This window comes from Hypomesus transpacificus, chromosome 5 (assembly GCF_021917145.1).
Source record: "Hypomesus transpacificus isolate Combined female chromosome 5, fHypTra1, whole genome shotgun sequence".
Taxonomy (NCBI): domain Eukaryota; kingdom Metazoa; phylum Chordata; class Actinopteri; order Osmeriformes; family Osmeridae; genus Hypomesus; species Hypomesus transpacificus.
This window is the reverse complement of record NC_061064.1, coordinates 6,197,309-6,221,441: the sequence shown is the minus strand read 5'-3', so window position 1 is coordinate 6,221,441 and position 24,133 is coordinate 6,197,309. Positions and strand designations below refer to the sequence as shown.

The 24,133-nt window shown below is 47.4% G+C and overlaps 1 protein-coding gene across 2 annotated transcripts in view; it reads left to right on the top strand.

Moving 5' to 3' along the window:
* The window catches only part of ap2b1 (adaptor related protein complex 2 subunit beta 1), a 24,623-nt gene extending 490 nt beyond the window's left edge, over positions 1-24,133 (top strand). The window contains exons 2-22 of one of the 2 annotated variants that reach the window (XM_047020778.1): positions 215-269; positions 423-528; positions 722-857; positions 1,145-1,390; positions 1,693-1,883; positions 2,191-2,412; positions 2,763-2,883; positions 3,586-3,681; positions 4,043-4,158; positions 4,451-4,616; positions 4,898-4,996; positions 5,152-5,411; positions 5,715-5,907; positions 11,379-11,420; positions 11,890-12,042; positions 13,432-13,577; positions 13,861-13,990; positions 16,234-16,318; positions 16,463-16,549; positions 19,879-20,033; positions 22,228-24,133. In XM_047020778.1, the coding sequence (XP_046876734.1) occupies positions 233-269; positions 423-528; positions 722-857; positions 1,145-1,390; positions 1,693-1,883; positions 2,191-2,412; positions 2,763-2,883; positions 3,586-3,681; positions 4,043-4,158; positions 4,451-4,616; positions 4,898-4,996; positions 5,152-5,411; positions 5,715-5,907; positions 11,379-11,420; positions 11,890-12,042; positions 13,432-13,577; positions 13,861-13,990; positions 16,234-16,318; positions 16,463-16,549; positions 19,879-20,033; positions 22,228-22,302 (2,862 nt within the window). In that variant the 5' untranslated portion in view covers positions 215-232 and the 3' untranslated portion in view covers positions 22,303-24,133. The remainder of the gene's footprint in view (positions 1-214; positions 270-422; positions 529-721; positions 858-1,144; positions 1,391-1,692; positions 1,884-2,190; positions 2,413-2,762; positions 2,884-3,585; positions 3,682-4,042; positions 4,159-4,450; positions 4,617-4,897; positions 4,997-5,151; positions 5,412-5,714; positions 5,908-11,378; positions 11,421-11,889; positions 12,043-13,431; positions 13,578-13,860; positions 13,991-16,233; positions 16,319-16,462; positions 16,550-19,878; positions 20,034-22,227) is intronic. The other variant, XM_047020780.1, reaches the window with a different exon arrangement.

Genomic DNA, 24,133 nt, shown 5'->3' with positions numbered 1-24,133 from the left:
ATGTCGTGACTTCTAAGATGGCATCGCAATGTCCTCCAAATGCATATTCTTAAAATGACTAAAGTAATCATATGGCATGTGTTCTGTAAAACATGGCTTCATGAGAAGTTCGAGTCCAGTTCCTTGATTAAGATCTTAATTATCTGTAACATTGCCATATAGGTAGTTGTTTTCCTGTGTTCTTTGTCAAACATTATAAAATTCTTAATTTCAGATTTGAAAAACTGCAACGATGACTGACTCCAAATATTTTACAACCAACAAAAAAGGTGAGTCCACACGATTTAATTCACAGGGAACTAGGTGCAAAGGCCGTGCACATTTCTTAACGCGAGTGCAGGCTTACTGATAATAGCATTGCTGCGTGCACTGAGCTGGATGTACTGGGCTGCGGTTAACGCTGCACCTGGGTCCACTTACAGGCGAGATCTTTGAGCTGAAAGCTGAGCTGAACAATGAGAAGAAAGAGAAGAGGAAGGAGGCCGTGAAGAAGGTCATCGCTGCCATGACTGTGGGTAAAGACGTCAGGTATAGCCTCTCTCTTTGCATATCTTCTGTAGCAGCTCTTATGACCACTGTGTTCATGGTTAGCCCCATCAAATTTTTACATATATGAGCGTTCAAGATCCTTTTGGTGTCACACTTGCTTTGGAATATTATTATGCAGTGTTTTTCTTCAAATGTTTCTGTTGACTCTTTTCTACACACATCTCTCTCCCAGCTCGCTGTTCCCGGATGTGGTGAACTGCATGCAGACAGACAACCTGGAGCTGAAAAAGCTAGTCTACCTGTACCTGATGAACTACGCTAAGAGTCAGCCAGACATGGCCATCATGGCTGTCAACAGCTTTGTGAAGGCAGGACACCTTTCTTCACCTTTTGTCACTTTGAGGTCCACTGATATCACGTTTGAATGTCCCATTTCTTTGATTTGATTTCAGTCACTACTTGGATTGACATTGAACTTTTTGTGCGACTGTCAATCTCTTGTGATGCCCTTTGGCCTTCTGCCATCACTCTTGCCCATAAAGTATTCCAACCATAACACAATGTAAATACACCAACGTCTAAATTCGATTCTCCCCCGCGGTCCCCCCCCCCCCCCCCCCCCCCCGCGGTCCCCCCCCCCCCCGCTCCACCTCAGGACTGCGAGGACCCCAACCCCCTGATCCGAGCCCTGGCCGTGCGCACCATGGGCTGCATCCGCGTGGACAAGATCACGGAGTACCTGTGCGAGCCGCTGAGGAAGTGTCTGAAGGACGAGGACCCCTACGTGAGGAAGACGGCGGCCGTGTGCGTGGCCAAGCTCCACGACATCAACGCCCAGATGGTGGAGGACCAGGGCTTCTTGGACTCCCTCAGGGACCTCATCGCCGACTCCAACCCCATGGTGAGCAGACGTCACTGTTTGTTTTATTTTTGTATATATATTTTTTCATAGGACATTTTTTAAGTAAAGTGTGGCAGGAAAGGCAAAGGGGGGGGGGGCATGCAGGAACCAGGACCAGGCCGGATTCGAACCCAGGCCGCTGTGGTAAGGCCTCAGCGCACACCATGTAGGCTACCCGGGGCGCACCTCGACATCCCTGTTTTAACAGTCGGGAAATAACACTCTCGCAAACCCAGAAAGCCCTAGAAGCCAGCCATTAGTACCAGGTGAGTAACCGAACCCACCTCTCCTGTACTCTCCAGGTGGTGGCCAACGCCGTCGCAGCTCTCTCTGAGATCAGCGAGTCGCACCCCAACAGCAACCTGCTGGACCTGAACCCCCAGAACATCAACAAGCTGTTGACGGCCCTCAACGAGTGCACAGAGTGGGGCCAGATCTTCATCCTGGACTGCCTGTCCAACTACAGCCCCAAGGACGAGCGAGAAGCCCAGAGGTGAGAGAGCGTAGGGGGTGTGTCTTGTGTTGGCGGGTGTCCTGTGTTTAACGGGTTGCGAGGATCCGAAGCCGTGTGAAGCAGTCACACGGTGTTTACTTTTTCTTGAGCTTCTATATTTACGGTTCTGGACGTTTCTCACGGGAGCATGTGGGCCATAAGTCTTTGTGTGTGTTTGTTTGACAGTGCGCGTATGCACAACCCGTGAAACGTACCTTAGTCTCCCCTTTTAAGGTACCTAAACTACCTCAACCTTTCTCTGAAATCGCCTCCTCTCTGCCCCGCCCCCCCCCCCCCCCTCCCCCAGCATCTGCGAACGCGTCACCCCGCGTCTCTCGCACGCCAACTCGGCCGTGGTGCTGTCGGCCGTCAAGGTGCTGATGAAGTTCCTGGAGCTGCTGCCCAAGGACTCGGACTACTACAACACCCTGCTGAAGAAGCTGTCCCCGCCGCTGGTCACCCTGCTGTCGGGGGAGCCCGAGGTCCAGTACGTGGCCCTGCGCAACATCAACCTCATCGTCCAGAAAAGGTGCGAACGAACCCCCCGCGAACCCCCCCAGGAACTCGGCTGTCCTCTGTTTATGATTTCAAAACATTCACGCATGCATCCTACTCTGTGTTGTACTCCCTTGTTAAACAGTCACTACTCCTTTGTTCAGATATGTGGTAGTCAGGTAGACATTGCAACATTATGGTCCGAATGTACTTTATGCTACATAGCCAGTAGGTGACAGCATTTCCCTTACTACAATTTTCACCCCCCATTGTGAGTTGTCTGGGTTCAGATCAGGTCACCGTCGCTTAATATTCCCTTTGATGTGTCGCGGCTTCCATCTCATTCTCCCATCTCTCTCTTTCTCTCTCTCTCTCTCCATCCAGGCCTGAGATCTTGAAGCAGGAGATCAAGGTGTTCTTTGTCAAGTACAACGACCCCATCTACGTCAAACTGGAGAAACTGGACATCATGATTCGCCTGGCCTCCCAGGCTAACATTGCCCAGGTACTGACATTAGGAAATCCCTGTCCAGTACACACATGCCCCTAACACCTGGCCATTGTTGTTGCCCTCTGTTTAGTATTCAGTTCATTTCAGTGTAAGCTTCCTGTATTCGTCTATTGACATGGTTTGGCCTATGCAGGATGTGCTAAAGCTTACCCAAATGAAGAACAGGATTCACACCTGAATCCTGAATGTTATTTCTAAAAGGCTCCTCTTTATTGAAGGGTCATTCAGTTCCGATGTCGACACATTCCAGTGAGTCATTCCCGATCCACTGCTTGCTCGAGCGGATTGATGTGCTGTCAGACGTGGTGACTGAAGTGAACATGTTCTAGACAGCCAGTGTCTGAGAGGCTGGTCTCGTATTTACAGCCCCAGTGTTTGACAAGTCAGGCAGGCCCAGACTAGTCTGCAGTAAATCCCTCCAAGGCCATTGAAACTGCCATTCTTCCCAATCCTGGACAATCACAAGCCTATCTCGAGAAGTCCGTAGAGTAAACTGATTGGGGGCAGGGTTGGCAGGAGGATTGGGCAAGGCTTGTCGTAATTGCACGGTCTGTTTACGGAAACGGCTATGAATCCTCAGACCTGTGAATGTTAGTTTCCACTTGCTGATAAAGATTCTGTTGCCATGCGCTGGGCTTGTTTGGGCATGCATGCGAATGTGTCCTCTGATTCCGGAACGTTCCTCGCTCTCCTCAGGTCCTGGCCGAGCTGAAGGAGTACGCCACAGAGGTGGACGTCGACTTTGTGCGGAAGGCGGTGAGGGCCATCGGGCGCTGTGCCATCAAAGTGGAGGTAATGACCCCCAGCACAGAAGGCATCGCAGGCCAGGACAATGCCCCCTGCAGTCCCACACCAACAGAGATCCAAAAAGTCCTCCTCCATCTGTATGCCCCACCCAACCAGCTTCCTCCCGCTTCAGTCCGCTGTTCCAGTCTAGCATTAGAGGACGCATGGAGGACATGTTTTTTTGGGAAGTCTGGTTAAATCAATGAAACCCAGCTTTCAGACTGAGTCACGAGGAAACATCCTCCCGCAGTGTGAAACAGTCATGATACAATTAAAGGAACACATGATAACGTTGCACGATCAGTTTCTGCCACATCCTCCGGTATGCATACAATCAGTTTACTGTTGTCTCTCGGCCCCCTTACAGCAATCTGCCGAGCGCTGCGTCAGCACGCTGCTGGACCTGATCCAGACCAAGGTCAACTACGTTGTCCAGGAGGCAATCGTGGTCATCAGGGACATCTTCCGCAAGTACCCCAACAAGTGCGTGACATCACCCGAGGCATGCCGTTATTTCCTGCTTGCTGCCATAGGCAGGCTTTAGGTTTAGTTTATAAGTGGTTAAGATTAGGTTATGTTTATAAGTGAAGGGACTGAATTCCTTCCGCGGTATGAAGTTGGGCTTTTACACGGTAACCCGTTGACCACGCTGCCCCGAACCCCTTCAGGCCTGTCTCGGTCCCGCAGAAAGTGTATTCACACTACGGTAAGCGCATGATGACCTAAGCCGGATGATGCATCTACCCTCCCAACCCCCAACCCCTCCCTCCCTCAGGTACGAGAGCATCATCGCCACGCTCTGTGAGAACCTGGACTCCCTGGACGAACCGGACGCGCGCGCCGCCATGATCTGGATCGTGGGCGAGTACGCCGAGAGGATCGACAACGCCGACGAGCTGCTGGAGAGCTTCCTGGAGGGCTTCCACGACGAGAGCACCCAGGTCTGTTGCCTCCCGACCATGCAGGGAAACGATGTGGCTCTCTGAGTGTGTTCGAGGCGTTTTTAGGGGGATTTGAGACCAGGGGAATGAAGACGTTCGTCTCCGTTGCAGTGCCCGTGTCCCTAAAGGCTTATAGGTTGGCCCTCGGTCTCTCCTTTCGATCGCATACTTTTAACGAGCAAGAGCTCTGAGGCCCGACCAAATGACCGGATTTGTTGGACAAGGGGTTGTTAACGCCGGGGCAGGTCAGATAATTTCTTTTTTTGTGGCGTGCGTTTCAGGTCCAGCTCACCTTGCTGACCGCCATCGTCAAGCTGTTCCTCAAGAAGCCATCTGAGACTCAGGAGCTGGTGCAGCAGGTTCTAAGTCTTGCTACGCAGGTGAGCGGGGCACGCCTAGACGGCTAGACAGGAGGACACGTAGGGACCTCACACAAGCTCGCCGTCCAGTTTTGGATTTTTACCTCAAATATTTATTCATATTTCACCTCATCGTCTTTTTTGGGGGTGGGGTTTTCGTCAATGTTTTACCTCAGGATTCGGACAACCCCGACCTGCGCGACCGAGGCTACATCTACTGGCGCCTGCTCTCCACCGACCCCGTGACGGCCAAGGAGGTGGTGCTGTCGGAGAAGCCCCTGATCTCGGAGGAGACGGACCTGATCGAGCCCACCCTGCTGGACGAGCTCATCTGCCACATCGGCTCGCTGGCCTCCGTCTACCACAAGCCCCCCAACGCCTTTGTGGAGGGCAGCCACGGCATCCACCGCAAACACCTGCCCATCCAGCACGGCAGGTAGGGCTGGAGGGACGCGCTGAGAAAGAGAGAGAGAGACACACACAACCTGGAATGTCATATTTGTGAGGATTTTCGGGGGTTAAAATGGTTGTGTTCCTTGTATAATACTGTTGGATCTAACCCCCTAAGAGAATGTAACCCTCTGTCTAGAAGTAAGGCCCCTTGGTGAATGACCTGTCTTGTGAAGCCTTCATGGGCTTTGGGCCGTTTTTTGGTTCTCGCACAGTAGCCGTCGTGCCACAGCGTGGCACGGTTGGCCGCCCTGCCAAGGTTGCTTTCCCATTCTGTCTCCCGCCTCAGCATCGACACAGGCGAGAGCCCCGTGAGCGCGGGCCCGGCGCCCCCCCAGGACCAGACCCAGGTCATCCCCTCCCAGGGGGACCTCCTCGGGGACCTGCTCAACCTGGACCTGGGGCCCCCCGTCAACGTTCCCCAGGTGTCCTCCATGCAGATGGGGGCTGTGGATCTTCTGGGAGGGGGACTGGACAGCCTGGTGAGTGACTTAGAATCAGAATCAGAATTGGTGTTTATTCGCCATGAAAGTTTGCACAGACAAGGAATTTACTTTGGCAGGAGAGCCTACCATTTTCCATTTAGGGCCCCCCAGACAGACACGAGCCCACACTAGCGTTCCCGGCAAACGACACTATTGCTAACGTTAACTATCGTCCCTGGCATCCGCAAATGAATGTAGACAAGCACATGCCGTCGATCACACAGGCCGTTCCGAAATTCAACCCATGAATAATCGATGAGATGGCACTCTTCAAATTGTAATCCAGTTTTATTTTACCCTTGATTTGAAGTATTATCAGAGTGGTTTCCTATTGATCTTCTAGACACAAACCTCCGAATGGGGAAGGACTTTCTGAAGAGTTCTAAATCAATAAAAGGACTCTGTTGGCTTGTGAGACTGAATTGGCATGCTACAGTTGTATTTAGGCAACCTGTTGCCTATAACCTTTTTTCCCCCTGTGACTGTTGGTCATTCTCCACCCTCTATTTGTTGTTGTTTTTAGAAGCTAGGGATATAGTCAAGCCTCGGCCCTCAACCAACAGATAGGCCTACAAACTGTGCACTAGACATCTCGCATTCACTGACTATATTAACTCCTCACCCGTAAAAATGCCATCGGAAGTCTGGTGACCTTTTGAAATTGCTCGCTGCGTTACACAAAGTGCACCCACCCTATCATGGCTCACCCATATAAAGGTATCAAAGATCACTTACCCTTTAGAACCTCATTAGGGGTGTGTCAAACGCTTCATCTCCATGTACTGTATGTCAGTATGTCTGGGGGGTCAGATGGCTGAGCGGTTAGGGAGTTGGGCTATTAATCAGAAGGTTGTTGGTTCGATTCCCGGCCGTACAAAATGACGTTGTGTCCTTGGGCAAGGCACTTCACCCTACTTGCCTCGGGGAGAATGTCCCTGAACTTACTGCAAGTCGCTCTGGATAAGAGTATCTGCTAAATTTAAATGTAAATGTATGTGCAATCTTACCTAAAGGCCGCTTCAGAAATAGGGAGCGCCGCTCCATCGTCGACCTCTTGATCAGATATCTAGCTCTGGATAAGAGCGTCTGCTAAATGACTAAATGACTAAATGTAAATATCTAAATATGGCTGCAGATGTGCGAGTTGTGGACCGCGTGATGGATTTATTTCGGTTCAGCTGTCACCCCGGCCACCTCAGACAACGTCCACGTCTCCCAGGAGCTGTCGTCGGTCCCCCCCCATGCCAGGCTTCCCGCCGTGGCCCCTGTGAACGGCCACTCTCGGTGGCGTTCGGGGCGTCCTCCGAGGACGACGGAAATTGGTTTTCAATGCAGGGCCCTCTCGAAGCCAAATGACTGCTGTAACAACAACCTCTCGAGACATCTTAGATTAAATACCGAGCATTCCCCCCACCCCTCTCCCTCTTATCCCACACAGCCGAGGAGATTGTCTCGTCTGGTCCCTGTCTGTCAGTTCTTGTCTTGTGAGTTCAAGACCAGAGTTGAGCTGTGATGATGCGGCGCCCCGGCGACCCTTCTAACCCTCGCTGGTGATCTGTGCTGGGCTGCCCAACCCAGACCTCCAGTCTGTCAGTGAGGCGACGGATGCGCCTGATTGATCTGCTCTGAAGGAGGCACGCTGGCAAGACAAGGGAGCACGTCACACTGGCTTTCATGGAAAGGGGATGAATTTGTGTTTTTTTTTTTTCTTCACATTTTTGCGGAAGCGCCGTTTCTGGTTTGTCGTTATAAATACCGCCCGCGAAATATTCTTTTCTAGCAGCTCCCATGCACATCTTAGATTTAGCAATAAGGACCAGGCTGCTGTTTAGGGAGGAGAGATGCTGTATAATAATACTGTAATGGCTTTCTGGTTTTGGCAGGGGGGGGGGGTGATGATGTCTTTTTAATGATATTAGCCCCTGGTGCTTTCAAAAGCCTTGCCTGCAGGCCCAGTCACATCTGTTGTTTCACTGATAAGAACCAAATGTTCCTTGAATCGCTCCAGCTTCATCATCATATATATATATATAGCTCCAAAAGTGTAGCTAAGAACCGTTAATTGTGAGTTTGGTGATGACCATGGGTTGCAAAATTCAAAGCAACTCATGTAACCTAAGGGTTGTGGCTAACAGCATGAAAGACTCGCAGTGAAATGAACACCCTTAATTTGACCGCAAAGTCTGACGATATTCCCTTGACCTATTTGAAGGGTAGACTATATCCATCTATTCATTTAAGGCTCGTCTTTCAAGTCCAACGAAGCGTGGCGGCACCTCTTCTCACCTAACCTTCCTTGGCCCTGCAGAATTATAAAAGGTTCCAATTAGACGTTAATTGGACTGTCATTAAACTAGCGACGACTTAAATCCAGCTGGAGCTTCCGATTAACGGGATGTCTTTCCACCGTGTCGCTACATGGAATGTTAAATGTTTGCTGAGTAATTACAGATGCGATTGAACGGTATCAGCAGGCCTCTCTTAGGCTGTTCAAGCAATTAGAGGAATCAAAACGACTTAATGAAAGCCCAACAGCCGTGAACTGTGTGGCACTGTGTGCTGTAGTTAGATATTCGAGCTGCTGATGTCAAAGGGCACCGTGACCTTCTCCCAAACCAAGCAAACAGCATGGCTTAGCATATTCAAACAGTCCTTTTTGAGGCACAGTAGAAGATAGTTAATAACATTGGGAAGTTCATGGTGAGCGATACAAAAATGCCATCGTCCGGTTTCTCCATCGACGTTCTTATCATAACTGACTCTCCGATGAACACTCTGCATCGTTGCATCTCTTGATGATATGCGAATAGGACTAGAAGCACCGAATCAGATTAGACCTTTGCATCCTGGGATGCAAGTTTAATATCTTACTGAATAATACATGAACCTGTCTTCCTGCAACACTTCACAGCCATTCTTCTATAAACTCAAAACTATCATCATCATCAGATCATGTGAAAACACAAGCTCAAATTGCAGTGCACTGTCAAATAGGAAGGCTTTAAAATCCACCCTTGTCATTGTTAATGCTTAATATCCATTTGCAATCTTTCTTTTCTTCTTTTTTGGAGGGTACAAAGCAATTAATTTCCCCTCAACAGTAACATTCTGACATTCCCTTTCTGTAATTGGATTTGGGGACTCTGCAGCCTATTGCTCAGGGGGAATTGCCTTTCTGTTTGAGGAACAGGGAGGGTAGCGGGAAAGGCCTGTGCTGCTGTCTCTTCTGGTTCTCCTCGCGCAAAGTGACACCTTCCCTTTTGAACCCTTTTTAAAGTCATCACACCTGTAGAGATCTCCAGGGTTCCTTTAAAAAGAACTAAAAAACCTTTTGACGTAAAACTAGGCATATCCACGTTAACTATGTATGGTTTGAAGACATCCACAGTCATAGCCCTCTCCTAATTGGATAGCAGGTTCCACTACCAAAAGCAGACTGTCCCCACTGTCTTTATTCATATTTGAATCGTTCAAGCCTTCACGCATGGAAGATTGTCTCTCTGCGATTAAAGTAAATGTTTCAGATGAACATCTCTTTTTACTCCTTTAGGACCAGTGGCAGCTCGTCTGACAAGTTGCATGCTAATGCATAGACGATGTACACGGCTGCTCTCGGAAGGGCAGGGGGCGATGCAGTGATTCATGCATCATAAAAGGGCTCGCTGAGTCAGCATCCTGAGGCTGAATATTAATGCTGACCTTCTAGACGAGGTGATAGTGGCAGGTCAGCCAGACACGCAGGTAGACCCTCAAAGACGTCGACTCGAGGTTCCGGTGAAATCCGCCTTCCGTTTTCATTTGTTCAGCTGTGTTCACCCTTACGGCACTTTTAGGGACATTTAAAGTTGTTTTATCTTTTTTGTCTCCTTACTAGGCATACCATGTCTGCGATGGTGTAAAGTAGTAGGGAAATGAAACTACAATCCTTCGTTTATTTTAAATGTAAACATCACATTCAGATCTCATCTGGACATGACAGCGATGTGGTAAAAAAGAGGGTTGCAGAGAATAATTGGGGGAAATCATAAAGCGCCCTATAGTGGATATCTTTGTTAACAAGCATTGCTGTTCCTATTGAAGCCATTCCTAAGAAGCCCTAATACAATATTGTCAATGCGAAAATCTCCACTTCAAGCAACTTATCCGAGTTATTCTGGGACATTCTGTCTCTTGCCGTTGGGTATACGCTGGGGCACCAAGTATTCTCCCACAACATTTCCAATAGGCTCTTCTCACTCAAAGGGAGACAAGGCTGTGTTGGGGGGGATGTCAAATGGTTGAACATGTTGATGGTTTGAGGGGCACCAGACAGTGTGGTGAGTCACTCATTGCTCAGTCGACCCGGCTACCTTTCCCCCTCAGACTGGGGAGAGGGTCAGCACAGTCTTGTTTACAAGGATTTCCCACATCTCTGGGCATAAAAAGGGTCAAGGGGCATCGCATGTTGCCATTTTGTTCTGGAAGGCTCGTCTTAAAAATTCAAATCAGTGTCATGCTGATCATTTGAGTGCATCACCACCACAGTTAGGTTCTGACTGCTGCAGGAAGGTTAGCAACAATTCAGGTTGAAATTTTTATAATGTTTACAACTTGACATTACATATGCAATGCGAATATTATGAATATGTGGGACCAGTTTAATACATAACATGTGAAATGAAGTAGATACCCGTCACCTATGGCAACAGAACACATTCAGGTAGCTACAGCCACTGTCTTTTTGTAAGATCCTTGAACCATAATGAAAACTCTACTGCTATATTTTTCATTAATCATTCATCCACTCTAAAGGACTGTTGGGAACAAAATGATTATTATCTTTATTCATTTATGTATGTGGTAATGGACAATTCAACCCATCCATTGAACGTTTAGTTTAAGGAATCCAGTTATTTAATTCATTCAACATTTGATTGTTCAATGATTACTTGGGCCACTAAGTAATCATGAAAAGAAACCATTCATCCAGATTACCTACGGAAAATTCATTTTGCTTTTAAAAGCCTTATTGTCATGTGTACTTATGAGGCTCCTTTTTTCCTTTATTGTAAATGACACATTCAATCTTTTCAGCTAGCTTTTTATATTTTGATCTTGAAATGGAACATTATACTAGATGAAAAGACTCTAGTCTAGTAATGTTTCTTGCTGAGTGACACCTTTCCCCAAGTTTCCACATGTCTAAATGTCACTAATATATTTCCCAATGAGCTTCTCGGGCAAGGTTTACCTTCCCCCTGACTGAGGCTGTCGGCAAAGCTAGGCTTCCTGTCTAAATAACCATTTAAGCGTGTCATTTATCTTCATGTTAACTACAAAAGGATAACATTTTTCCAGGAGCTAAAATGGGTGCTATGAGGGTCTCCATTGCTAAGTACTTCTTTATCTCCCCCTCTCTCTGTCTCTGTCTGTCTGTGTGTGGATGCGGGTGCTGGATGTGGGGTCTCTCCCCTCTATCTCTCCTGTAGCTCGGGGGAGACCTGGGAGGAGGTGTTGGGGGAAGTCCAGCAGTAAGTCGAGCCCTCTTCCGTCTGCCTGCATGCTGCATGCTCCTAGTTGCTCACTTAACCCACCACAGATTGTTGCTAAAAGCTCTCACCCTTGCTTGCCACTGAAGGGAAACGTCTTCATTTCTCCTTTGGTCTGCTGATACGTCAAATTTGCTGGAGTCATAGGTGGGATTTGGGACTAAGGACATCATTCTTGTTCTCTTGCAACAATGAATGCATTGTGATTACTTTGAAGCTCGCCTAATTAGTCAGAATTCCAGCATCAACGACTGTACATTTGTGACCAAACTGTTGAAAGAGTTATTGGTAATAATGTAAGCTTCCCAAAGCACCTGTCAAGAACCATGAACCTGAATCTTCACCGCCTCTTTCCTTACCGTCAAGTAAGCTCACCGCCGTCTCATCAAAGCCTTGACAAAGACCTCTCTAATGCCTTGTCTGTGTATGCGTGCGTGTGCGCACATGACAGGTGGGCCAGAACTTCATCCCCTCCTCCGTTCCCAACACGTTTGCCCCGTCCCCGACCCCCGCTCCTGCGGCTCTCAGCAGCGGCCTCAGCGACCTGTTTGAGCTGTCCACGGGCATGGCCAACACCACCGGAGGCTTCGTGTCTCCCAAAGCTGTGAGTACTCCTTGGAAGAAAAAGAAAAACAACTCCGAAAACAACTTGCAAATATAATTCAGTCGTCATCGACGACAGGGTGATGAATAGCGTGGCAGTCGGAAGACGAGGGTTAGATGAGTCACCACCTTTATTAAGGATTCCATCCGATTCTTCCAAACCCTTTCAAAAGGGGTCTCTCAGTAGCGTTCCGCTTTAATACTGGGATGTTTGTCTGTGTTGTTACTTAGCGGTAGCTGAACATAGAATACAGATCCAACAGCTCTCAAGACTTTCATTCCCCATATAACCATATCACCATGTGCAAAGTTGTAGAATATGTCATAAAAAAAAGGCCAACAAAAAATACGAAACAGTGGTAACACACAATAGAATATCCACATTAGCAGCAATGTATATAAAAGTTAATAAATGAATCCTGACTGTGCTTGGTAGGGAACGTAGTGTAATGTCTGTCTAAAAGAATAGATCAATACTCAAAAAAAGCTGAGTGGATGCATTACTGTTGTACCGTATATCAAAATCTGTTTATAACTATAGATATATATATATATATATAGAAAACTGTCAATATCAGGCATTATTTACTTACAGACTGAAGCACATGCTCCTCTGCCTGTTCTGTACTTTATCATATCTGGTTGACAGTTGCAATAGGGTAACATAAAATAATGTCAAATATGAGAAACGGCATCCCCAACTTTTGTTTTAATTTCTCTGCCTTCGTCCTCGAGTTTGATTGACAGTGGTTTCACAAAATAAGACAAGGAGGAAGGCCCCCCTCATTAAAGACGATTGGCTGGAACAGGATACTTGAACATAATTGGCTGGAAAGTAGTAACCTGACTTGCCAGATGGTTTGACACATATCCATCTGGGAAAATGTCTTTGCCCTGTTCCAAACAGTTTTCCAAACATTTTCAAACAATACTTGGCAGGTGATTGGATGGATCCATCTGTCTATCACCCTCTCATCACGGGCTAACTTCAACCACAGCTTCCCCGTAGCTCCTCATAGGACGCTGAGTGGTCCCAATCACAGTGATTTGGGCACAAACGGATACGTTGGCGCTCGGCAATATGGATTTTTGCACGGTTGTGATCTTGCGAAGCCGGAGGTTAGGAGGTTAGGAAATGAACGGGCTGCTCCAAAAATGTGTTGTTGGGTGCTGCTAAACAACTCCCAGAGGGCCTCATTAGCTGACGCGACATGTTTATAGGGGATCAAACTTGATTTTGACAGAAAAAGATCTTACTTAAGACACTTTCTAAAAAATTGGAAGGTCCTAAATGCATACCTACTAAAAATAACATTAGTTGCATATGTTTACATTTGTAAAATTCATGCATTGTTTTTCCTTCTCTTTTTTTAACATATGTTTTATTTAGGTGTGGCTGCCTGCAGTGAAAGCCAAAGGGCTGGAGATCTCCGGAACATTCTCTCGCCGCCAGGGCCACATGTACATGGACATGACCTTCACCAACAAAGCCCTGCAGCACATGAGCGACTTTGCCATCCAGTTCAACAAGAATAGGCAAGGCACAGGACACGCAAACATTCGACCCTGTTTACGAGACGCCGTTAGCCACGTCTAGTCGAATCAATCCTTTGTCTATCGCATCCTCTTGAAAGCTCGTACCGTACTTTGTTGTTGGCGACGTCGACACCCGACACAAGCCATCTCCACCTATACAAGCTTAAACTGTGCGATATTAGATGGGGAGTGTGTTTTTACTGTCTGAATTGGTCTTTCAATGGGGAGGGCGGTAGAGCCGTAGCATTTCCATGTAGGTCATGCGTGTTCCTTATGCGTGCAGCTTCGGAGTGATCCCCACCACCCCCCTGGCCATTCACACTCCACTGATGCCCAGCCAGAGCATCGAGGTCTCCCTGCCTCTGAACACCATCGGGCCAGTCATGAAGATGGATCCACTCAACAACCTCCAGGTAAAGTCGCCCGTCAGAACTGGCCGTGTGCGCCGGCGTCTCCTTTCAAAGCCTGGTGTGGTTATTTCACGCTCTCGTGGAGAGCGTGAACTGAGCCCGTTCTGTGTAGCTTTGGCCGAAGGCCCCTTACAATGAAGACAACGTCACTGCCCCCCCCCCAGGCTGCATTTGAGGGGGTGGGGGGAGTATGTGAACTATCTCTCCACTAACTCGGGAGACTGAAGGGGGTTTTGAGGCATGAACGAGCCGAGGGAGTCGTCCCACACAGACGCCGAGGGCAGCAAGGCATGTTCGTGGGCCGCGCACACAGCCTGGAAGCCAATGCACTCCCACCATTGGACAGCAGCAACCAGCTGGAAAATCCACTCCAGACTTCGCTGCCCCCACACAAACTGTTCCACGCACTGCTCTCGCTCACACGCGGCCCTGTACTCCACTACAGCGCACCGATCAATACTGGCAAGTTGAACTGATTTCCGATACCTCGGCCCCTTTTCTAATCTCTTGTGACAATAGTTGTTTAGTGGGTCATTGTCTACAGTTGTTTGACTCTGATTTGTTCAGTTTCTGCATATATCTGGCAATTTAGGCCACATATTTTTGTTCAAGAAAGCCCATGAGGCATTTATGCTAAATCTCATGTGGCATATTTTAAACAGAAGTAAGGCACTTAACCTAAAAAAAACAAGCATTCTAATATTGAAAAGAAGAAAAAAAAGTCTTTAAAACTGGAGCACATAACAGGAGTTCTGTGACAGACACAGATGGGTAAGGGGTGGGGGGGGGGGCGGGCGGGCAAAGAGCATGGCTAATCTCAAGACATCTTTCCGAGTTGAAAAGCGTGTTTCATGTTTATCTCCAGGCAGCTCGTTTCCACTGTTCAGTGACTTAGAGCAGCACCAGATGGGGGCAGCCATTATGCCTGCGTCCTTATCTCAAGTCCTGGTGCTGCACTGTGAGATGCGCGTACGCGCGCGGCGACCTCGGGGGCAATCAGACACTCTCTCGGTGTGTATTTAGAATGGTCCGCACACCGGAACTACTCACCTGATCCGAATACGCGATGATCTTTTCAGTGCAGTCCGTAAATACGTTGAAGAGTCGACTGTTTACGTAATCGACCACCGATACTGACAGTAGCTGTCTTGGAGATTCATGTCTTTAATTAGATTTGGTTGGTTAGTTAAAGACGGAATTAAAAACAGAATGGTGTTCAACTGATGATCACGGCTTGTCAGAACGTCATATCTGCCTGTAACCCCTTCTGCTGTCAGACAGTATAATCACCACTAACTTTAATTACTTTCTTGTTTCTATCAGTTGTATAATTACCGTGGAGACCCCCAGTTGTTACAAAAACTTAGAAGAGAATACTGATAGGTTGTTAATGGTAATGCTGCATGGATGTTTACCGTGGTTGGACGATTCAGACCCTAGGCTGTATTGCTCTCCTCACTGTATGTGTGGGGGTGTCTACTTGCCACTGAAAACGATTTAAACTCGAAGACATTGACACTGTATTGGGGTTGACTTGAACTTCATTTTCAAAGGCTCATTATAAGGATTTATGTGTGAAGGATGTCAGTTATGTGCAGCTACTTGGGTAAATACATGTTTTATTCGTCAACCGATTTGTCCTATTGCGTTTTACGACAAGCGTGGTCCGTCAGGAACTTAAGAGACTAATGTTACCAAACGTACAAGTAGGTCATGGGAGGTCCTAAGGCTCTCTCTGAAATGTGTGTGTGTGTGTGTGTGTGTGAGAGAGAGAGAAGTGTCCTATGCTTTACAAGCCCAATCGCAGTGCACCTTGTGTACCCATGGTGTGCAGCTGTGACACAGCACTCATCAAAGCCCCGATGGTGCTGGGGTCCACTTCCCACATTATTGCCTCGTCATGACTCCAGCAGTGGCAGACTCTCTCAAAAACACACACACAGACACATTTAGCTTTCTGACCTATTTAGCCAGGCTCCGACACGACCAACGGTCTGGGTCATTGTGGCATCTGCGTACCATTTTCCAGATGTATTTATCAAGAGATGTTGAGCAAGACTCAAAGTCTCATTTCACCTCAAAGTTCTCCAGTTAGAATTGCCGGCCCCTCAATTAAAGTACCCCCTTTGGTGAAACCATAGAGTGGTAAAGAACACCTGAGACACTGTTCCAACTGTCAAACTCGTAGACTGTACATCTCCTCTGTGTGTTTGGGGCCTCATCTTGTTCTTTTCATTGGCCCCCAGGTGGCTGTGAAAAACAACATTGACGTCTTCTACTTCAGCGGGCTCATCCCTCTCAACATCTTCTTCGTGGAGGACGGCAAAATGGGTGAGTTCACGCGCGCGTGGCTTTGCCGGCGCGGCGCGTCCTGTTCCAGGATCGTCTCTGCGTCGAGGGGGCCCCTCGTTCCTCCGGAGGGGGTCGTGAGCATCGCTGTCGCACTTCTAATCTTCCACTGTCCATCTGCTGCAGAGCGTCAAGTGTTCCTGGCCACCTGGAAAGACATCCCCAATGAGAACGAGCTGCAGTATCAGATCAAGGAGTGCCACCTCAACGCAGGTAGGTTCATTTTCCTCGTTGGTAGTCGTCCTTGTGGCGGGTTTGTTCCTTTTTATTCCGCGGTAATCAGTGCCAATTGAGTTGCGAATGGGGGATCAGGTTAATAATACGATCTTTTGTAAAAGGGTTGTTTGTGTTACGTTTGCACCTTCTGGTACTAAAGGAGGATAATTGCAGACATGAGTGTGTGTCTCAGAGTCTCAGAGTCTGTGTATTGCACTGTTTGTTCTTGCCATGATCTAGCGCCTTTTTTTATTTGTGGAAAAATCCTCCTTTATTTGAAATTCTATAATCAATTTGTGGCTATGTGACACTTGGAGGTGTCAGAATGGTTGCAAATAGCCACACACAATACAGAACAATATTGCTTACATTTATATAGAAATAGTGGGAACAATTCCCCCCTTCCTTTTCCCAATATCGATTTCCCCTTCACATTCAGACTTCTTAAGGAACCACAGTCATGAATCTGTTAGATTGAAGGTTTCATTCTCCAATGCTTGGAAAGACATGAGTGAGAAAATTAGAAAAGGCGGATCTTAAATTGCCCCAAAGGCTGTCAGTGCAATTCTGTACAGAGAATTGTCCAGCTCTTTCTATTTCTAGCGCAGGGAGCAATGTACTATGCAATCTTCACCTTCCAATATCTGCTTCTTTGTTTATTTTCTGCCTCAAGGGGGCATTACCATAACTTTACAAAAAAATCCATCACATTTTAGATTACATCTTTTAGATGAATTCCTTTTACTGTGAAGAATGTCTCATGAGAAGTGTCATGGCATATTTCATATTTTGTATTACAGAATATGTTATCCTGCATACTAAGCAAACGTAGGAAATGTATGTTTAATTGAATTGAATTGATGTTTATTGGCCATGAAAGTTTGCACAGACACGGAATTTGATTTGGCAGGAGAGCCTACCTAGGCAGCCATCAAAGGCGCCCACCAGAAAGATTACAGCAAAGCATAACATGAGGAGAGAGGAGGAGAGAAAAAGGCAACCCCCATACAATGCTCCTAGAGGAGTACAGTATGGGAACAGGCAAAAACCTCAGCACATAAGCCCACAAACATTAACAACACAACATTGCAATGGGAAAGGGCGGTGGGGTAGACCAGCAGCATCTGGACCTGCGACCGTAATAGGCGCTGGACACAGACCCGCCAGCCACCCAGGGAAAAGCAATCGAAGGCGTTGGATGGGGGTGGGGGGGTGGTGGTATCTGTAGTAGGTGGGGGAGTGGGAAGGGAAGAGCAAGATAGTCTCGCTTCAGCGCTCTCCAGGGGAGTTGTTTTCCAGCAACGGCCTTGGCCAAGGCCTGAGCTGGTTACGGGGCCGAAAGTAGATGAGATTGGTGTAGATGTTTAGACGAGTAGATGCGACTCAATTTTCACGTCCACCCTTCAGGAAGGCCTCCAGATCCTCAAACCTTCTTTGCTGAGCCGCGAACTTATCCCTGTTGTACTCCCTATTCTGCTGTAAGTTCACAGTCAGTGCTCCAACGGCTCTGCCCACCGTCTCAATCAGGTCGGGCAGCCTAAGGGGGCTTTTGATGGCTGCAGCCGTTTCCTTGACTTTCCGATACACAAGCCAACCGCCTAATCCACACAGCAGAAAGCCTGTAATCATGGTTCCGAAAATAAAGATGTCTTCAACATCCTCAACGGAAAGCGCCGCTAGACACACGACACGCCAATTGTCCCACGCGTCCATCGTGTAGCCAGCTGCAAACGTCCCGTCCGGACATTTGGGTTCCCCCGAACCCGAGCTTCTCTTCGAGAAGATGGTGTCAATTGCATTGAGAGACCCGCTAATTAATTCCATGCTTCCAGTTTCGGAGAGTGATGGTGAGAGAGTATCTTGAGACAGACAAGACAGACAAGACAGAGCGAAGCAGGGAAGGTCAGGGAGGGGAGGATAGAAAAATGCGACCGCCTTCGTCGAGAGCCAAGAGGGAAGGAGCCTACCTAGTAACAGTTGCATTGCATCATTAGAAAACAGACTACATCTTGATTATATTGAGTACGACCCCGGTGGTGAGAATTAAGTCATCATTCACAGTTCAATACCACCAATCAACACGTTAGTGATATAACAGTTTTGCCCAAAAATAAATAATACCGTCAACCTAACATGCAGGATGGGATAAGAATCATCAGTATGCTAGTCTTGGATATAGACAGAATCCAAAACGAGATGAGTCACCTGATAGCACTGCAGGGAGTTGAACTTACCCCACCTCCCCACACTGTCAATCTCCTTTGGAATAATTCTCCTTTTCTTTTTGCTTCTCTCCATTCACATGCACGCCTGTCTCAGGACACCTTCAAGGCTTTCAGCCTCACCTCCTCCATAGTCCCATCTTCCATCATCTTGCCTGAAAAGCCTGTTTCAGACCCCATTTCAAACACCCCTGTTGCTCCAACGGCAGGGTTGTTGACCCAGGAAGCAGTGGTCCGGCACCTCGGTGTTTGTGGTACTTGTAGTTCGGCTAGTTGTGCATGTAGGCTCCTCTTCGAACTAGGAATTAGTGGCAACCTACCTAGACATGAAATGTGGCAGATTATGTCCATTACAAGGACTTTTGAGGGACAGTATTGATTGTACACGTACGATTAACCACAAGCGATTCTCATATTCCTCAAAGGCCTACCTGAGCTAAGCATATTTTATAATGGTTATGGATGGTTGATAGACCAAACCAAGGTCGAGTGACTCAGTGATAGTCAGTTTATGACTCTAATGTAGATGTGTTAGCTGACCTGTCCTCCCCGCCAGTTGTTAGCAAGGCTAATACAGAAAACATTAGATGTCATTTAAATACACAGACTGGCTGAAATGCAAGAGCACGCCAATGATATAGGTCTGGGGAAATGAATGGGAAACACGAAGCCATCCACAGAGTACGCCTAATGTAATTGAAGAAGCAGCTATTAGCCAGAGTATTTTGTCATTATTCTAGTCATAGTTCACATGAAGTGTATCTTCCATCTATTTCGGCATTGTCTCCCAATTTAGTGTATGCCACAAACCATCTATTTGCGATTGTAGAGATTGCTCTTTGGAAAGAACTGCATTATAAAATAGCAACCGCTTTTTCTCAGAACTCAGTCTGTCAGAATGCCTTTCAAAACAATAGTCCCTGTTTCTTTTCTGCTATTTACAGCTAGAAGTCAGTAGCAAACTCCCCTCTGTTTTGTGTGTATATGTGTTAGTGTGTGTGTGTGAGAACCTCTCGTCCTTGCTTTGTGAGCCGTGCGATAGCCTCCGGAGCACAACGGTTCTTCCCGCTTGTTTTGACTCGACGTCGCATGTGGCTTTTGCAGACACGGTGTCGGGGAAGCTGCAGAACAATAACATCTACACCATCGCCAAGAGGAACGTGGAGGGCCAGGACATGCTGTACCAGTCCCTGAAGCTCACCAACGGCATCTGGATCCTGGCCGAGCTCCGGATCCAACCTGGCAACCCTAACTACACGGTGAGGGACGCGTGTGCTGGAAGAGGGAGTCGTGTGTTTGGGTGTCGGCGAAAGCTCTGAATGAGCCGCAGGTGCCTCAGCTGGAGGTGCTAGGTTAAGCGAGCCAAATGAGTCACTTGTTGTGCTCTTTATCATCGCACAGACACTTCAACATACGCCTGATACACCCTTGAGAGGTTTATAAGTCCCTTCCTTGTTCTCCACCTGGAGCTGTTACTAGGAGCCTGCTCGTCGGTCGAGCCGGTCTCATGGTGGAGGTTGTGCCGATCTAATTATGACGATTCTTTGTTGTGGACATGGTGACATGTCTACAACTCCTCGTGGAAGCCACCCAGAATATACGTGGCGGACAGAAGATCCAAGGACGGTCCAAGTCTTAGAGATTATTCGCAAGTCAGACGAAGGATAATCGAAGGGTATTATGGCCCTTCAGTTGGACATTCTCACTGCGTGATGACCTTCGTGGGGGGCGTTTGACTCCAGAATATGTCGGACGGCCCTCCTCACTCTCCCGACGCGGCCACTTCTCGACTGAAATGAAGTGTGGAGCACCTACTTCCCAGCTCAGCAGGTCTCTTCAAGACATGCTTCATGGAAGTTAGAGAGTTTTTCCTTGTTGCACGCGCACCAAGCTATATCCTGTTAACCCGACTTCGCTATTGTGTGATTCAAGGATCCTTTTTTATCACAGAGGGGCTCATTGGGCCTGTCCTTGTAAGAGAGTAATGGCTAGCCGTGGCAGCGGACGATTTGCTCTGCTAGCGGTCTCCAGGCTGGCCAATAAAAAAAGGGTTGAAAATTCACGTACACACACACACATACACACAAAAAAACTGCATGAAGGTCAAGTGTATTCTGGAAATTCAAAAGCAGTTCTTTTCAGTGTTTGATCTAGAAACGCCAGAGGCGGTCCAAGGAAATCTGAAATCCATCCTGGTGGCCGTCGTCTATTTCTACCACAAAGAAATGGAGAACGCCTCAAATTATCGACATCGTATTACACAGAGCGCCGTTTACGGCCCGCTGTTAAAGATGCTGGGAATGTCGGTTTGCAAAGTTTTTGCTGAAAGCTAGGCACCTGTCGGTAGCTTCTACTCCAGGCAGGTCAGCTTCCATGTCTGGCTGCCTTTAGTTCTCCCTAGACTAGCACTTTCCCAGCCCTGTAGTCCGTGCTTCTTGGCGCCGCCTTGATTTATATCTGCTCCTCCATCCTGAGGTAGGGCCTTTAGCTTAGCTGACCAGCCTGTCAGTCTATATTTATATTAAATATTTAGTCATTTAGCAGACGCTCTTATCCAGAGCGACTTACAGTAAGTACAGGGACATTCTCCCCGAGGCAAGTTGGGTGAAGTGCCTTGCCCAAGGACACGTCATGTGGGGACAGTTCCGGTAATCGAACTGGCAACCTTCAGATTACTAGCCCGATGCTCTACCCGCTCAGCCACCTGACTCCCAGTCTCAGGGTAATTCCCTCTTCATTCTGCGTTGGTCCCTCAGAGCAGACAAGCTGCCTCAGTGCGAGGAAACTTTGCGAACAGCCCAGTGAGATCAGGCCTGGAGATGTAAACGATTCAAACGTTCGTACCCCCATTACATCGGTATTTCGAAGAAGAGAAAAAAAAGCGTGTATCTAATATTTGTCAGTCCTCGTTTTCTGTCAAACGGTTCGTCCTGACATCTTTCAATTTTTCGATTGAAACTTTATGAGCAGAACGGCCTCGTTGTGCTGCTGCACCACCAAGCCATGACACGCGTCCCACGAGACGTCGGAACTCCGACACGATGAAAGGATGAGCAGCTTCAACTGGGTTGAAATTGCTAAGCTGATGAAATAATGCACTTAGGCGAAGGCTTAGCGCAGAGCCCGGGTAGATATTTGGATTAAGACGGTAAGTGGTCAAGGTGTAGATGTTGGAGGGGCCAGTTAGTCGGCGGACACCTCAGACAAATGAACACCTGAGCGCCCACGGCAGGGGCTGCATTTCGAGCAGTAGGGAGAATGGATTTGAAATGGGAGGTGTATTAAGTCTGCTGAAACAGGCTCCAAGAATAAGTCATAGGGCCACGTTCAGTAGCTCGGTATGCATGAGAAGATGTGGGAGGGGCGGGGGTCTGATCCCAGCACGTTGTCCTGGGGTCATGTTTATCCATTTCGCTGTCTCGCATCTTTTCATCTTTTTGTCCTCTGTTACAGCTTTCCCTGAAGTGCAGAGCTCCAGAGGTGTCTCAGCACGTCTACCAGGTCTACGACGCCGTCCTGAAGAACTGAACACTCCCAGCCCTGCCTTCCGTCCAAACGCCTTCCACTCCACACGTCTGGAAACGCGACAGCAGCTTTGGAGCGTTTGTGTCGTCGTCGAAATAGTTCCCCCTCCTTCATTCCATCCTCCACCCCCTCTCCCCCCTCCACGTTTTAACGCTCCCCTGAGAGTGAGCAATTCTATGCTAAACTAAATGTCTTAATGTCGTGAAAAGTGATTGACGGTGAACACCTCCCTAGAAGGCCAGATTTTCATATTCACAAAGCCATTCGTTGCTTTACCTTTTTGAAATGTACTTCGGATGTTTGAAAGTGCACGTCATATTTGCTCCGTGCCGATTCATTTTTTAAATGTTTGTCCTGCTTTGGTAGTACATTTGCTACTTTTCTTAACCATTCCACCAATTCTATACAACCGAGCCAATGGATCCCATCTCGTCTCCGGTCAGTTGAAGCTATTTCACTGTTCAATAAGGAAATGAGGGGCCAAATATTCTGAGCCAAAATGGCAGCTCAGAGGCAAGAGCGCAGGGCAAGGGAACAAGAAATTGTTAGGTTGCTATGGTTTTAATGCATTGGCATTCTCTTTCCGTAACCACTACACAAACCACTATTTATGGTAGCAAATAATCTGCGTACGCTTGTGTCTGCGCTATTCCATTGTTTAGTTTTTTTTATATATTGATACGTGCAGCTGATTATGTCATGCCTCTCCTCCCCTTTTGAAGTTGCCCAGTCTACTGCAGCTATCAACAGCACAGCTACCATATCATTCCTATAACTCCCACCCCCCCCATTGTCCCTTTACTGGTTTCTAGTGTCAGTACTGATTGTGTGTGTGTGTGTGGAATGAGTAGTAGCCCATTCTGTAATGCTGTTTTCACCTTATTTAGATTCCAAGTCAATATAATGCATTGTGTTTTAATATTTGAGATTGTTATTGAAATTCAATTTGCAGCCGTTGATCCAAATATGTCGAATTCTTGGACCTGTAGGGGCTGTTCCAATCGAACCCACACCAGTTGATATTTTCCCAGCGATGGAAAAGGAAACGTAATATCAACGAAAGGCAGTTCAATCTCCTCACTGGCTCCACCATTAGCTTTTTCCTCAGGAGAAAGGGTATTGTGCCCATATCCCATCTAAGGACCAGTGTCAGCCCATTCTGAAACTGCTCAGTGATGTAGTGTAGTTTGTAGACAACACTTCTGTATGACTAATGAAAGACAATATAACCCTGTAATCCAGAATTTGTGTGCTTGTATTTAGTCAAATATTGGGGCTATAATCCCGTGATGTACCAGGTCCTCAAACTGAACTGTGTAAGGTTTTAATCATAAATAAGAGTTCATTCCAGTGTGACATCTGCCGTCTCCATAATTAACCATGCACCCTAGACCTCGGGGAATTAAGCTCAAGTGTATCAAACTGTTGAAACGAATGACCAGTGGTGGTCAATAAGCCACCTGTTGTACTTTGTGACAAGGCTTATGTCGTTGCCATACCTGCTTACGTGCCTGCGATCCTGCATGGAGGCAGTGTCCATTGTTCCTAACAAGTCCCTTGTTGTTTCTTTACCTCAGTTTGTAAATGTTATCGCTAAAGGGGAACGTTTTATTAATGGGGGCCAAAGGTTGCTGTATATCACCCAAACCTCTTTAAGTACTTTATAATAATAATTAAAAACACCAACCAGCAATACAGAATGCACGTAGTAAAGTTGTCATCTGAAATGTTTATCCACAAGCTTCTAGCCAACGATTGCCCTCACTCCTTGCTGCCAATATGTCACTGTTGTCTGATGTAACCTCTGTATTTCAATAAAAATGTCCAGTCTGTA